Source organism: Mobula birostris, chromosome 31 (genome assembly GCF_030028105.1).
Source record: "Mobula birostris isolate sMobBir1 chromosome 31, sMobBir1.hap1, whole genome shotgun sequence".
In the NCBI taxonomy this organism is placed as follows: Eukaryota; Metazoa; Chordata; class Chondrichthyes; order Myliobatiformes; family Myliobatidae; genus Mobula; species Mobula birostris.
In genome coordinates, this window is record NC_092400.1 from 5,618,703 (window position 1) to 5,634,409 (window position 15,707).

General features: G+C 42.2%; 1 protein-coding gene across 2 annotated transcripts in view; it reads left to right on the top strand.

Moving 5' to 3' along the window:
* The window catches only part of LOC140190675 (hepatocyte nuclear factor 1-alpha-like), a 222,847-nt gene that overhangs the window by 85,755 nt on the left and 121,385 nt on the right, over positions 1 to 15,707 (top strand). For both annotated transcript variants that reach the window (XM_072247446.1, XM_072247447.1), the window contains exon 5: positions 9,273 to 9,430. In XM_072247446.1, the coding sequence (XP_072103547.1) occupies positions 9,273 to 9,430 (158 nt within the window). The remainder of the gene's footprint in view (positions 1 to 9,272; positions 9,431 to 15,707) is intronic.

Genomic DNA, 15,707 nt, shown 5'->3' on the forward strand with positions numbered 1-15,707 from the left:
TTTATTTAAGCTAGCCTCTATAAACAGCTTCAATACTTATGTTTATTTTTCTCTAAAAGTTTATTTTCTCCTTCTTCATTATTTTTATAATCTTCTTTTGCTGGGTTTTGAATTTATCCTCAAGCTTTTGTATATTTTGTCCTTCCACTTAATTTTCCCTGGTTAGCTCTGGATGGCTAACTATCTTTCTTGCACCCCCTTTCAGTCTTTTCTCCTCATTGGAATATCATTTTTGCTGAGAGAAGCGAAGTCTGCTACTCCTGGTCTATTGTCTATCTGGTAATCTTGTTTTTGTTCTACTTTAAGCCAACTCTATCCCCATCCTGAAGAAGGGTCTCAGCCCAAAACCTCGACTGTTTACTCTTTTAGACGCCGCTTGGTCCGCTGAATTCCTGCAGCATTTTGGGTGCGTTGCTTGGATTTCCAGCATCTCCAGATTTTCTCGTCTCTATCCTCATCCTCTTGTATTTCTCCTTATTTAAGTTTATTTCAGGCCCAATCTTCTCACCTTCAATCTGAATGCTAATTTCTATCATCACTACTTCCTAGGTCACCATTTTCTCTGAGGTCACTTATTAAATCTGCCTTGTTACGCACTACCAAATCCAAAATAACCTGTTCATTGCTAGGCTCCATAATTTATTGCTGTAGGAGATTATCCATCTTCTTCTGCTTCCTCTGACTTTTAATGGTGATTGACAGTCCCACTTAAAGGTGCATTACCTCGTTCTCCTGGACTGGAGTGTGGTGTAGAGAGTTGGGAAATAAAACCCCTACTAGTTTTTTTATCAACAGAAAACTAAATTACCCTCAAAAAGCTCTATAGATTGCAAGTAATGAAAGACAATGCTGTGAATTAAATGGAAGTTACTTACTTTAGAAACTTTTTGTATGACGCACGACTCCGGGGTTGTGCGCTGAATACGTTCTCCTTTTTTCTCACTTTCCTGCTTAGTAGGTTTTCTGTGTTATCGCAAAAATTTTTTTTTCAATCTTTAAGATATTGTTTTTTTTGAGGCATTGTAAGTGTTGTTACTTCGATGTACTCATGTTATTTTTCCTGTATATAACAATAAAAAGATTTGAAAAGAAAGAAAGAAAGGAAGTTACTTCCATAGCTTAATTACGTTTTTAAAACAAAGATTATCAAACCCCCAAAGATGGATGTGAAGCCTGCATTTGATTTCTTTCAACCCTATATGCTAACCCTAACACTTCACACTGTAATGGAATGTGTTCAAATGTTTTATAATGATGACAAAATCTACACAACCCAGAGTGCTGTTTTCCAACAAGATATAAGGAATAATTATGCATAGTATGCCCAATTCTAAGACAATTCAATACAATTCCTTCCCTTCTTGTTTTACCCCCCTCTCCCATTGACCCAACAGTTTTATGTGTTCTGTGAAGGTGTCTCCCCTCATGCTCATTATCCCACAGATCTGGGCTATAATCCCCTAATTCTTAGCCCCATCAACCCCTTCGCTTCTGACTTGCTAAGTGGAAGGTCTATGTCCACAACCGAAAAAAATTTTAACAACTTTTTTAGCTAAACAATCAACCTGCTCACTCCCCTCAACACTTCCATCTACGGGGACCCACAAGAAACAGACGTACAAACCAATATTTTGAATATGAAATGAAGATTAACAAGTTTTGGAGACAATCCTGAATGCACTTTCTGAATTTCTTCTTTTCCAATTTGCTTAATCCAATCTAAAAGAAGATTAATAATAATGAAGATAATGACATTAACTGTGTAATGAATAACAGTGAATATTTCCAAGTCCACATTACTATGTTGGGACTAGGAGAGAAAGGGAGTTTGTATTGTGCTGCAGGGGGGGTCGGGAGAAATGAAGAAAATGCCACTGATAAGGTGAGGCCTGGGTTGCCACAGAGATAAATGGTAACTGTAATCAGGGTTTTAATTGAGGTAGAGCATGGTTTATTGTTTATTAAAGCAATGAAGGGAGGGATCAGAACACAGATGAAGGAACGTAAGAATTTCAAATGCAGGGCAGCGGGACCTGTTCAGCGGGCTGGACTACGCTGACAGAGAGGTAGAAACTTAGCAAATATCACAGATGGATAACTCACCCCATTCTGATATGGACACAGCACGCTGTTGAATTCAGTGGTGAGCTCTGCAAGGCTGCGATGTGCCCAGTTAAAGACACGGTTCCTCCAGCCAGTGTTGGGCCTCAGTGCAGTAAGATGACCAGAGCATCAAAGTTCAGGGTCATCACTGTGCACTGAACGTAGGTGCTCCAACCCTATCTGTGTTTATTTTCTCCAAGGCTGAGGAGGCCACATTCTGAACACTGATGGTGGTATCTTCTAGTCTGGTGCCCTGGGACTGTAAATCCCACCTTCCTACACCTTCAGGAACCCACCTTACACATTCTCCTCACATTAGAGCAGGAGTTCCCAACCTGGGTTCCTCAGACCCCTTGCTTAATGGTATAAATCCATGGCATAAAAAAGCTCGAGAACCCCTTACTGCACTGTCACATTCCTCAAAGCTTTACCCCAGGATGTTCTGCTTTATAATTTATCTCCTAACGTTCAGTTTGTAGGACTTTGTTACTTTTTTAACTGAATTCCTTGGTACCAATACATGCCACATCCACTGGTGGTTCCCCCACCCGCTCCAGTAAAATGGCCAGCTGATGGTTTACACAGGAGTGCCGTTCTGTCTCTGTAGGTATAACCTTTTATAACTACTGTAAAGTTAAAGCAGAAGTTGATAGGCTCTTGATTAGTAAGCATGTCAAAGGTTATGGGGAGCAGGCAGTAGAACGGGATTGAGAGGATTAATGAATCAGACGTGATGCAATAGCAGAGCAGACTTGATGGGCCAAATAGCCTGATTCTACTCCTATGTTTTATGGTCCTAACTTCGTTGCAGACACCACCCACCCGACAAACTGCCTTTTCCAATAGCTTCTTCCTGGAAAGTGCTAGAGGGCTATTAAAATAAAGCTTTACACCATTTTAACAATCTCTCCCACCAGGCAGTTAATCTCATTAACCATTCTTTAGAACACTCCCCAACCCACTCTCTATCCCCCAACCTCTGTCACTGCACTGTAAACACTTTCTATAATGCTCTTTACATTGTAAATCTGTACATGCTGGTATTTATGTATTTAGGCACATTTCATTTCATATCTGTACTTTAACCTCTACTTTTATATTTTATATAATTTAAAAATAATTTTTGAATGCTATTGTTTTTTTGTTGCAAGCCATACCCTGACCAACACAAATACCTAATATATATAAATGTATATTTTGAATAAAGTTGATCTGTCATCCTCCTTTGACTTTGTATTCCATGATGGGGCCATTTTAGCGTTCCGTCTAATTGCCGGCAGTAGGGTTGGCTGATGTTGCTCACTTATTGTCTGGATCTATGTGTGATGGATGGAGTTTATTGGGCATCAACGATCGTTAACTTGAAGAGAACTGGGCAAGGGAAGTATGTGGCCAAAGCTGGGTGTAACATTCCCAGCCAGCATCGAAGTTTTATAAATCTAACAGCTGAAGGTGGTGGCACTGAAACCAAATAAAGAGAGAGAAAAGTCGTGGAAGAAAGGGCATGGAAAGATAAAGTTTTGTTTGGAAATAAAGTTATGCAAGATTGGAAAATAGAGAAATAAAGGACAAAAAAAAAGCAAAAGAATACAAGGATAACTAAAACTGACATGAAAGTGAAAATGTGAAGTGAGCTGTTAACAAGATTATTCTCCACGTTGTTGCCACTGTCCTGCTTCTCTGCGCTCCACGCAGGGATGTGAACATCTGCATTTCTGACGTTTCTCAGAATTGCTAAACTGTGTTATGATGCTGAGATGCATCCCAGGTGCGCTGGGACACACCATCAGTTATGTAACCTGGGGTCATCGGGTGTTTCGGGTCTTTCAACATCGGGCACTCTCGCCCAGGCGACCCGGCCAGGGTTGATCAGGCCCCGGCTTGTGTCCCGGCAGCACCAGTCCACGAGTCACACCTCTTGATCCACAGCCATCTGGAGGCTCGCTCAGCCACCTCTGTGATGGTCCTGAGGGGTCTTTTCATTGCAGCCCCTGTAATGCCAAGGAGAGAGTAGGTTCTGCACAGTGGACAGCCAGTAAAACCTCTACACCCTGACCTCTATAGGTTTACATCATGCCCTCCACCCCTGTCTCTGGCATTGCTCTACCAGCTCCTGGTATTTGACTTTCTATGCTAAAATCCTCTAAATTCCAGACCAGATAGTTAATGCTTATTAATCCACATTTCACTGCTTCCATTTCTCCCTAAACTAATACTGATCCTTCCTACAGACATTTTCTACATTCCATGCTGCTGTATTCTGTGAGATGATGCTGCCAATCACCTCTGCTCAGACTGAACATCTCCATCTTCCTTTCGCCTCTTTGTAAATTGGCAAATGCTAAACTGTTCTGCAAACTTTCTTGAAGTAGATTCTTTTTAATTAATGCCCATTAGCACGAAATGTGAATTCATTTGAAACCTAGAATGGTTCATTGATGAATCCAGGTGGAGTGACTAATGAAATAGATAGATTGAATATTCTCTAATTGCCGAGGTCTGTTCCACAGTGATATTTGCACTGAAAAGACTGATCTTCACTGTTTACGTCCTTGGAGACTACTTGTCCTTATTGACTCAGTCTGCATTAGGGGATAAAGTGCATTCAAAGTGTGGGCTATTTTATATATACTAAGTGGTTAATCAGTGAACTGAGTGTTATAGCAGTTTTCATCACTGGGACTTGCCCAGGTTAAATGTAACTTCTGACAGATAGCTGTAGGAATAATCTGTGCAATATCCTCATGCAATCCGTATTCACTTCATAAGGAGTGTGGAACCTATGGTACAAAGATAGCACTTAACGACTGACATTCAGAGAGGACTAATGACTGTTGCCATAGATATAAATGTGACGTTATGTTTTTCTCACCTCTACATCCAACTCATCATTTTCAGCAACTTCTGCCTTCTTCAACAGAACCCTACCGCCGAACGCCTTTCCCTCCCCCCTCCCCCACACCGCCACACTCTGCTTTCCACAGCGATCGCTCTCTCCATGATTCCCTTGTGCGTTCTCCATCCCCACTAACCTCCTTCCCACACTTACCCCTGCAAGCGGAAGAATTGCTCCACCTGCTCATTTACCTCCTCCCTCACTACTGTTCAGGGCCCCAAACAGTCCTTCCAGGTGAGGCAACACTTCAGCTGGAAGTCTGTCGGAGTCGTCTACTATATCCGATAGATCCTGGGCATTGGCCTTTCCACACTAGGCTGTGATACAGTCAGTATGCTCTCCACCATGCATCTGTAGAGGTTTGTCAAAGCTTTAGATGACCTGCCAAACCTTCACAAACTTCTGAGAAAGTAGAGGCACCACCAAGTCTTCTTTGCAATGTCACTTACATGCTGAACCTATGATAAATCCTCTGAGATGATTACAGCGAGGAACTGACCACTCCTCCTCTGATCCCCCAATGAGGACTGGCTTATGGACCTCCGGATTCCTCCTCCTCCAGTCAATAATCATCTCTTTGGTTTTGCTGACATTGTGTGAGAGGTCGTCGTCGTGGCACCACTCAGCCAGATTTGCGATCTTCCTCATATATGCTGATCTGTCCCCATCTTCGACTGGGCCAACAATGCTAGCGTCATCAGAAAAATTAAATATGGCATTGGAGCCGTGCTTAGCGTAAGTGTAAACCCAGTAGAGCAGGGGGCGAAGCACACGGCCTTGTGGTGCTCCCGTGGTGATTGTGGAAGAGATGTTGCCAATTCAACTTGACTGAGGTCTGCAAGTGAGGAAATCGAGGATCCAACTGTATAAGGAGGCAATGAGGCCTATGACTTGGAGCTTATTAATTAGTTTTGATGGGATCATAGTGTTGAATGCAGAGCTGTAATTGATAAAGAACGTCCTGACATACTGTATGCATCTTCACTGTCCAGGTGTTCCAGGTTGAGTGAGGAGCCAAAGAAATAGCATCTGCTGTTGATTTGTTGTGACGCTAGGCAAATTGGAGTGGATCCAAGTCACTCCTTAGGCAGAAGTTGCCCATTCTTAGTAGAGAGAATTTGAAGGGCCAACTGTATAAAGTTGTTTAAAGAGATGCACTGAAATTACAAGAGTCAAGACACTCACCTTCCTTCTCCAAAGAGTATTAATGAACCAGTCAGTATTTTAACAATAATCCAAAAGCATCAGTTGCTTACAGATTTTATTTCCATGTTAAAATCTGATCCCAGTTGTCAGACTGCCATAATCAGATTTGTGTTCTAGTTTTCTGGATTATTCGTGCAGTGATATAATCATGCTCATCAGTCATTTGGAAAACACACGTATTCAGTTAATCAAAAGCTGTAATTTTGTAAGAAGTATGTGCTTTTGTAATTTTTCATGCTGAGCAAGTCCTCTCTCCTTTAAACAACACACACAAAATGCTGGAGGAACTCAGCAGGCCAGGCAGCATCTATGGTAAAGAGTAGAGTCAACGTTTCGGGCCGAGACGCTTCCTCCTTTACTTTGTCACCAATCTCAGCACCTGGTTAAGGTACCATTTGGCTTAGATTGTGAACAGAACATACGGCAGTGGGCTCCAACTGAGTGTCAGAAAAATGCCTATGGCACCTGTTGGACGGCAGCAGGAAGACTCCGTAAGTTTAGTGATGTCTCCATTTGGATACGATAAGCTCAGTTAGGGAGACTGCTACCAACTAAAAACTGTAAATGCTGCAAATCTGAGGTTAAAAAATGAAAATGCAGGTATAGCAGCACCTGCAGGGAGAGAAACTGTGTGAAATGTTTGCAGGCAATCTGAATTCAATTTGTGTAGTGGGGAACCTACACCGATTGATTGACTAACAGAGAGGTCTGAGGATGATTGTCATGGATACAAACTGTGGTGTGCAATTTGTTTTTCAAATTGTAGTCATTCGGCCCACTAATAATTATCCAACATCCATTTTAAACAAATTCTAGTTTATATTTCTTACTTTTCCCTCAGCTCCTCCTAGTTTCAGTCACTTAATTATGCACATGGACCAGCTCATAGTGGCCAACCCTGCATGCCTTTGGGACACGGAGGGAAACCCACGCGATAAGAAGAATAATCAGTAAACTGCAAACAGACAGCCCTGGAGCTCAGGGCTGAACCTGCCTCACCTGAGCTGTGAGACAGCAGATCCGCTCCTCTCGGATTGGAGACTGAGGTTCAGTGAAAAAAGTGTAGAAGAATGTTTTTACAATTTGCCTTAGAACATTTCAGATTAACTAGAGATTTTTATTTTGTTTAGACTTTTGGCATCCTGGCATTCATAAATCAAAGTATTGAGTATAGGAGTTGGGATGTTGTAGTGAGGTTGTATAAAACATTGGTGAGGCCAAATTTGGAGTATTGTGTGCAGTTCTGGTCACCTAACTATAGGAAGGATATCAGTAAGATTAAAAGAGTGCAGAGAAGATTTACTAGGATGTTGCCGGGTCTTCAGGAGTTGAGTTACAGGGAAAGATTGAATAGGTTAGGACTTAATTCCTTGGAGCGTAGAGGAATGAGGGGAGGTTTGATAGAGGTTTACAAAATTATGAGAGGTATAGACAGAGTAAATGTGAGTAGGCTCTTTCCACTTAGATTAGGAGAGATAAATATGAGAGGACATGGCTTTAGGGTGAAAGGGGAAAGGTTTAGGGGGAACCTGAGGGGGAACTTCTTCACTCAGAGAGTGGTGGGAGTGTGGAATAAACTGCTATCTGACGTGGTAAATGCGGGCTCACTCTTAAGTTTTAAGAATACATTGGATGGGTATATGGATGGGAGAGGTCTGGAGGGTTATGGACTGGGTGCAGGTCAATGGGACTAGCGGAATAATGTTTTGGCACAGACTAGAAGGGCCGAATGGCCTGTTTTCTGGGCTGTAGTGTTCTATGGTTCTTTGTTTCCGGAGATACAGACTGGTAACAGGCCACACTGACCAGTTACACTATGTGGCCAATTAATCTGCCGACCCATACTCCTTTGGAATGTGGGAGGAAACCCATGCAGGCTTGAAACGTCGACTGTACCTCTTCCTAGAGATGCTGCCTGGCCTGCTGCGTTCACCAGCAACTTTGATGTGTGTTGCTTGAATTTCCAGCATCTGCAGAATTCTTCTTGTTTGCAGTAGAAACGAGCTCTTTGGTACAAAACATCAATTGCAATTACAGTATTTCCACATCAACATTCCCCCTTCCCCAACCAAACATTTCTGCAAGTTCTCTTCAGATGTTAGTGGAGTTTATACACATGAAAGCATTGCTTGAGGTGACTTAATTCCATATCTGATCTAAAATATTGGTAGCAGCACATGTCTGTGGATATTAGTACTGTATGTAGTTGACTTGAGTGCCACTCACACTGAATGAGTAATAGCGCAAAAAGATTATTGAAAATGCTCACGGGAGCTAAACAGTGTTACAATTAATATGGCTATTCTTTCTATAATGTTCATTTGGTTTCATGAGTTAAAGAAAACGCCTTATTCAATGCTGAACCCCAGATGATACACAAAGTTGTGAAACATTCCATTGTGTTAGGGGCATCACGTAACGTAGCAACTAGCACAATCACTTTACAGCGCCAGTGATCCCCAGTTGGGGCTTAATCCTCACCACTGTGTTTAGAGTTCTCCCTGAGACCACGTGGGTTTCCTCCAGGTGCTTTGGTTTCCTCCCACGTGCAATTAGGGTTGGTGAGTTTTGGGTATGCCACGTTGGTGCCAGAAGCGTGGCAGCACTTTGTGGGCTGCCCCAAGAGAATCCTTGGACTGTGCTGGCCTTTGATGCAAAGCAACGTATTTCACTGTTCGTTTCTGAACCGTATCGGGTCAATTGCAAGAATGATGCAAGTACGTGAAAGGCCGATCGACTGAGCGGCGGATCAGCTGCATGTGCACTTGTCACATTCTCGAAATCGATCTGATATGGTTCATTTCCCCAAGCCCCCCACCCCCCGCCATAGATGGGCACCACAGAGGAAGGGAATAAGCGAGGTCCCACACAGTAACTTACCCAGCGTGTACAGTGGCCAACCTGACTCAGTAATAACGACTAATCTTACTGTTCCATGCATACGTAACAATTTTGATGCTTCAATGTACACGTGACAAATACAATCTTTAATCTTCAATAATTACCACAATTGATGGTACCTACTTTATCAAAAAATGCTGTGATATTTTGTTTTTCCTTGTGACAGGGGTGAGATATGGCCAGCAAGGATCCAATGAAATTGTGCCTCCATCTGCTAGTCACCATGGCAACAGCACTATGGTGACAACACACACAATCCTCCAACCTGTTTCTCCTCCGGGTCTGGAACCTAGCTCCAGTTTGTTGACTACAGACACCAAATTGGTAAGTGCATCAAGAGATATTGAATCAGCTATGTAATTGACGTTACTGGTACGACAAGTTGTGATTACCTGCAAGGTCATACAGGCTTGGAATTTCTCCACAGGATATGTTTTACTGTGCATTTTAGAAAATACTAAAAGCAAAAAATTGCAGGTGCTGGAAATCTGAAATACAATCAGTAAATGCTGGAAATACTCAGCAGGACAGGCTACATCTGTGGAGTTTAATAGTTTAATCAATGGCATTTCATCAGTACAGAATAAAATTTAGAAATCATGAATGCTTTACGTGGCCAAGAGTAGAACCATCATAGGTAATATCTATGAAGCAGAAGAGACCAAGAAAGACTGAATGACACAACTGATGTTGGTACTGGCTGAGAGAAAGGAGTGGACTTGTTAGCTCCTGATGATCTATCCAGTGCAAACAGATTAAACAATTGAATACAGAGGGGGAGAGAGAAAAAGTGGGTAAAGTGAAAGGTAATATTGGAGTTGTATAATATACGCAAGGAGAAGCAAAATAATGCACAGGCTAAAAATCTGAAATAAGAACAGAGCATGCTGGAAGTACTCAACAGGTCAGGTGGTATCTGGGGAGAGAGAGAGAGATGGTGTTAGTATTTGAGGTGATCATCTCTCAGCAAAAATTGTTAGTTGTGATACAGAAGGGAAAGAAGAGTTATCTGAAATTGATGAATTCTGAGCTGGGTGCTATGGGATGTAATGTGCCCTACTAGAGGATGGGGTCCTTGAGTTTGTATTGGTATTTGACCATAAGACAAAGGAGCATAACTAGGCTATTCTCCCTATTGATACTGCTCTGGCATTTGACCATAGCTGATTTATTTTCAACCACATTCTCTTGCCTTCTTCCTGTAACCTATTACACCATTACTAATGAAGAACCTATCAACCTTCACTTTAAATGCACCCAGTGGCTTGGCCTCTACAACCATCTGTAGCAAGGTGTTCCACAAATTCACCACTTTCTGGCTAAAGAAATTTCTCCATCACTGTTTTAAAGATACAGCCTTCTATTCTGAGACTGTGTCCTCTGGTCCTAGACTCTTCTACTATTGGAAACATCTTCTCCATGTCCATTCTATCTAGTCCTTTCAATATTCAGTATGTTACAATTAGATCCCTTCTCTATCTTCTAAACTCCGGTGAGTACAGGACCAGAGCCTTCAGTGTTCCTCATGCATGAATCCTTTGATTCCCTGGATTATTCTCGTGAACGTCCTCTGGAACTTCTCTAATGCCAGCATATCCTTTCGTCGATATGGGGGCCAACGCTGCTCACAGTATTCCAATTGTGGTCTGACCACTGACTTATAAAACCTCCGCAGTATATCCTTGCTTTTATATTCTAGTCCTCTCATAATGAATGCTAACATTTCATTTGCTTTTGTTACTACCAACTTGAACTGTAAGCTAACCTTTACAAGGAGGAAGAAATTGGGAGTCTTTGAGCAAGTCCTCATCAGGGGATTGGAGATGGAGAGGTTCAGTAACTTTAAATTCCTTGGTGTTATCATATCAGAGCACCTAAGTGCCATTTCAAAGAAGGCACAGCATCTCCTCTACATTCTCAGAAGTTTCCATAATTTGAGCATGTCATCTAAAATTCTGACAAACTTCTGTAGATGCACAGTGGAGAGTATCCTGATTAATTACATTATGGCCTAGTATGGAAACACCAATCCCCAAGAATGGAAAAGCCTACAAAAAGTGGTGGATAGAGCCCAGTGCATCACAGGAAAGGCACTCCCCACCATTGAGCGCCATTGTACAAGGAGCACTGCCACGAGAAAGCAGCCTCCATCATCAGAGACCACCCCATCCAGGCCATGCTGTCTTCTTGCCACTGCCATCAGGCAGCAGATGCAGAAACCTAGTGGTCCCACAGCACCCGGTTCAGGAACAGTTATTACCCTTCAACCATCAGGCTCCTGAACTAGCGTGGATAGCTTCACTGATCCCAACACTGAAGTGATGACTGAACACAACTTTCAGACTCATTTTTAAGGACTCCTACAACTGATGTTCTCAGTATTTATTTATTTATTTGCACAGATGCCTTCTTTCGCACATTCTTTATGCATGGTTTTTCATTGATTCTATTTTTTTTTTTGTTCTATTGTGAATGACTGCAAGAAAATGAATTTCAGGGTAGTATTTGGTGGCATATGCGTACTTTGATCATGAATTTGTTTTGAAGTTTGAACCTTTAGGAACTCCTGTACTAGGACTCCAAAGTCCCTTTGCACCTCTGATTTCTGAATTCGTTCCACATTTAGAAAATAGTCCATGCCTTTATTCCTTCTACCTAAGTACATGACCATACACTTCCCTGCACTGTAATCCATAGACCACTTCATTGCCCATTTTCCTAATCTGTCCAAGTCCTTCTGCAGACTCCCTGCTTTCTCAACATTACCTGCCCCTCCACCTATCTTTGGCCTCAAAGTCATCAATTTCATGATCCATATCGTTAACATAGAACATGAAAGGTAACGTACCCAACGCCAACCCCTGCGGAACACCAACCGTCACTGGCAGCCAACCAGAAAAGGCCACCTTTATCCCGCACTTCGACTTCTGCCAGTCGGCCAATCTTCCAACCATGCTAGTATCTTTCCTGTAATACCTTGGGTACTTTCTCGTTAAGTAGCTTCATGTGCGGCACATTGTCAAAATCCTTTCGAAAATCCAAGTAAGTAACATTCTCTGCATCTGCTTTATCTATCCCGCCTTTTATTTCTTTGAAGAATTCTAATAGACTTAGGAAACAAGATTTCCCCTGATGGAAACCATGCTGATTTCAACCTATTTTATCGTGTGCCTTCATGTACGCCAAAACCTTCTCCTTAATAATGGACTCTAACATCTTGCCAACTACTGAAGTCAGGCTAACTGGACTATAATTTCCTGGTTTTTGCCTCCCTCCTTTTATTAGGAGTGGAGTGACATTTGCAATCTTCCAGTCCTCCAGAACCACACTGTAGTCTAGTGATTCTTGAAAGATCACTAGTAATATATATACATCAGGATGCTCTTTATTAACTACTGCTGGGTATTCAATACTATCATCCCCTCAAAACTAATCAATACGCTTCAACACTAGGGCATTCAGATTTGCAACTACATCTCCTCCGCAATCAACATCTTCACAGGTGCACCACAAGGCTGTGTGCTTAACCCCTTGCTCTATTCACTTTATACGTATGAACCTGAGGCTAAGTACAGCTCCAATGCCATAGTTAAGTTTGCTGACTGTCATTGGCTGAATCAAGGATGGTGACAAGTCAGCATATAGGAGGGAGATTGAAAATCTGGCCATGTGGTGCCACAACACAACCTCCCACTCAACGTCAGGAAGACCAAGAAGCTGATTATTGAATTCAGGGGGAGGAAACCAGAAAATCCAATGAGACAGTCCTCATCAGGGAATCAGAAGAGAAGAGGGTCAGCAAGTTTGAATTTTCTGTCCTGAGTCCAGCACGTAAATGCAATTACAAAGAAACCATGTCAATGGCTGTACTTTCTTAGAAGTTTGCGAAGATTCAGCAGGTCATCGAAAACTTTGACACACTTCTACAGACATGCGGTGGAGAATATATTGACTGGTTGCATCACAGATTGGTATGGAAACACCAATACAATGAAAGGAAAAGCCTACAAAAAGATACAGCCCAGTCCATCACAGGGGAAGCCCACCCACCATTGAGCATATCTACACGGAATGCTGTTCCATTATCAAGGACCCCTACCATCCAGGTCACGCTTTTTTCTCATTGCTGTCATCAGGAAGGAATCTTGGAACTCACACAACCAGGTTCTGGAATAGTTGTTACCCTTCAACCATCAGGCTCTAGAACCAGTGTAGATAACTTCACTCACCCCATCGCTGAACACACAACCTATGGACTCACCTTCAAGAACCATTCATCCCATGTTCTTGATATTTATTGTTTATTTATTTATTATTATTATTGCATTTTTATTTCTTCTTAGCTCAAGCTGGTAAAACCTGAGGTATGGGCATAACACAAGCACACTGAGTTCTCAATTGCTCAGAACTTTCAGACTATTCTAGTGGTGTTTAGTACTTTGGCTTTCTGAAGTTTTGCATAAATATTGCTGTGTAGATGTAATTGTTTAATGCTATTGTGTATTGGCTTTAGGATGATACCAGTTGTAGATATTACTATTGGGACAGTTTATACCTGTTCATGTTCCACAGTCTTTAAATGTTCTCTTTCAATTCAGTACATTTCTGGTGTTTTTCACTTTTTGACTTTTGTATGTTATGGGTGTTTGGAATGATTATATCTATTATGTAAGTTGTTCTTGCCTGTTTATCCTGTAATATTATATCTAGAGGGTTATTATGGATCGTCCTATCTGTAATAATGGATTGGTTGTAATATGAATCTAAAGCTGGATTAGACTTGTGTTTATAGTAAGGTATGGTGTCTTTTATGAGTTTGTATTTTAAAGCAAGATTTTGGTGAATGATGTTTGCCACTTGATTGAGCCTGTGTAAGTAATCAGATTGAGTTAAACTGCTACAGGATCTTGTAGTGTGTTGGATTGTTTCTGGTTTCTCTTGGCTTTTTCTGTATTTATTATTTTGAATTTGTTGGTCCCTTTTTATATATTTTTGATAATTTTGTGTTAACCAACTGGTCCTGTATTGCCACAAGGAACCCCTCTATTTCTGGGAAAAGGTCTCCAACTCTGAGCCAGGCATTCAATGCTTCCTTGTCAACATCTAGACTGTTCAGATCATGGGGATGTCTTCCATGGAGGGTTTTGCTCGTCTATTGGTTAATTTTTTCATCTATAGTGATAATTTCTTCTTTTTTCTGGATTTTGCTTTCACTTAAGTTTAGTGGTGTGTACTTCTGAATCCTATATTCGTTGACGAAAATATATCCTTTTATCTGACTGTTGTGTAAATTTTTTATGTCTGTTTTTCCTCTTCCTCCTCCTGTTCTAGGCAGTGCACTCTAAGTGTACATATTGTTTTCTAAAATTTGTCATTTCTGTCATTATTTCTTTTTTCTCTTTCTTTTTGTCTTTTGCACATTGATTGTTTGTCTGGCCTGTTAGGTGCGGTCTTATGAATCAGTACAGCACAGGAACAGGCTCTTCGGCTCACAGTGTTGTGCCAGACCAACTAAATTCATAACCAAATGGCCAACTAAACCAAACCCTTCTGCCTACATATAAATCTCCGTAACTTTCGCCACCTCCAATGGGATCCCACCACTAAGCACATCCTTCCCTCCCCCCCTTCTGCTTTCCGCAGGGATCGCTCCCTACGCGACTCCCTTGTCCATTTGTTCCCCTCCATCCCTCCCCACCGATCTCCCTCCTGGCACTTATCCTCGTAAGCGGAACAAGTGCTACGCATGCCCTTACACTTCATCCCTCACCACCATTCAGGGCCCCAGACAGTCCTTCCAGGTGAGGCGACACTTCACCTGTGAGTCGGCTGGGGTGAGATACTGTGTCCGGTGCTCCCAATGTGGCCTTCTATATATTGGTGAGACCCGACGCAGACTGGGAGATCATTTTGCTGAACACCTACACTCTGTCCGCCAGAGAAAGCAGAATCTCCCAGTGGCCACACATTTTAATTCCACGTCCCATTCCCATCCTGATATGTCTATCCACGGCCTCCTCTACTGTAAAGATGAAGCCACACTCAGGTTGGAGGAACAACACCTTATATTCTGTTTGGGTAGCCTCCAACCTGGTGGCATGAACATTGGCTTCTCAAACTTCCGCTAATGCCCCACCTCCCCCTCGTACCCCATCCGTTATTTATTTATATACACATTCTTTTTCTCTCTCTCCTTTTTCTCCCTCTGTCCCTCTCACTATACCCCTTGCCCATCCTCTGGGTTTTTCCCCCCTCCCCCTTTTCCTTCTCTCTGGGCCTCCTGTTCCATGATCCTCTCATATCCCTTTTGCCAATCACCTGTCCAGCTCTTGGCTCCATCCCTCCCCCTCCTGTCTTCTCCTATCATTTTGGATCTCCCCCTCCCCCTCCGACTTGCAAATCTCTTACTAGCTCTTCTTTCAGTTAATCCTGACGAAGGGTCTCGGCCCGAAACGTCGACTGTACCTCTTCCTAGAGATGCTGCCTGGCCTGCTACGTTCACCAGCAACTTTTATGTGTGTTGCTTTCAATGTGTATGTCCGTCCATTTTCTTCACATTCATGTGCCTATCTAAATGTCTCCTAAAAGTCCCTATTGTTTC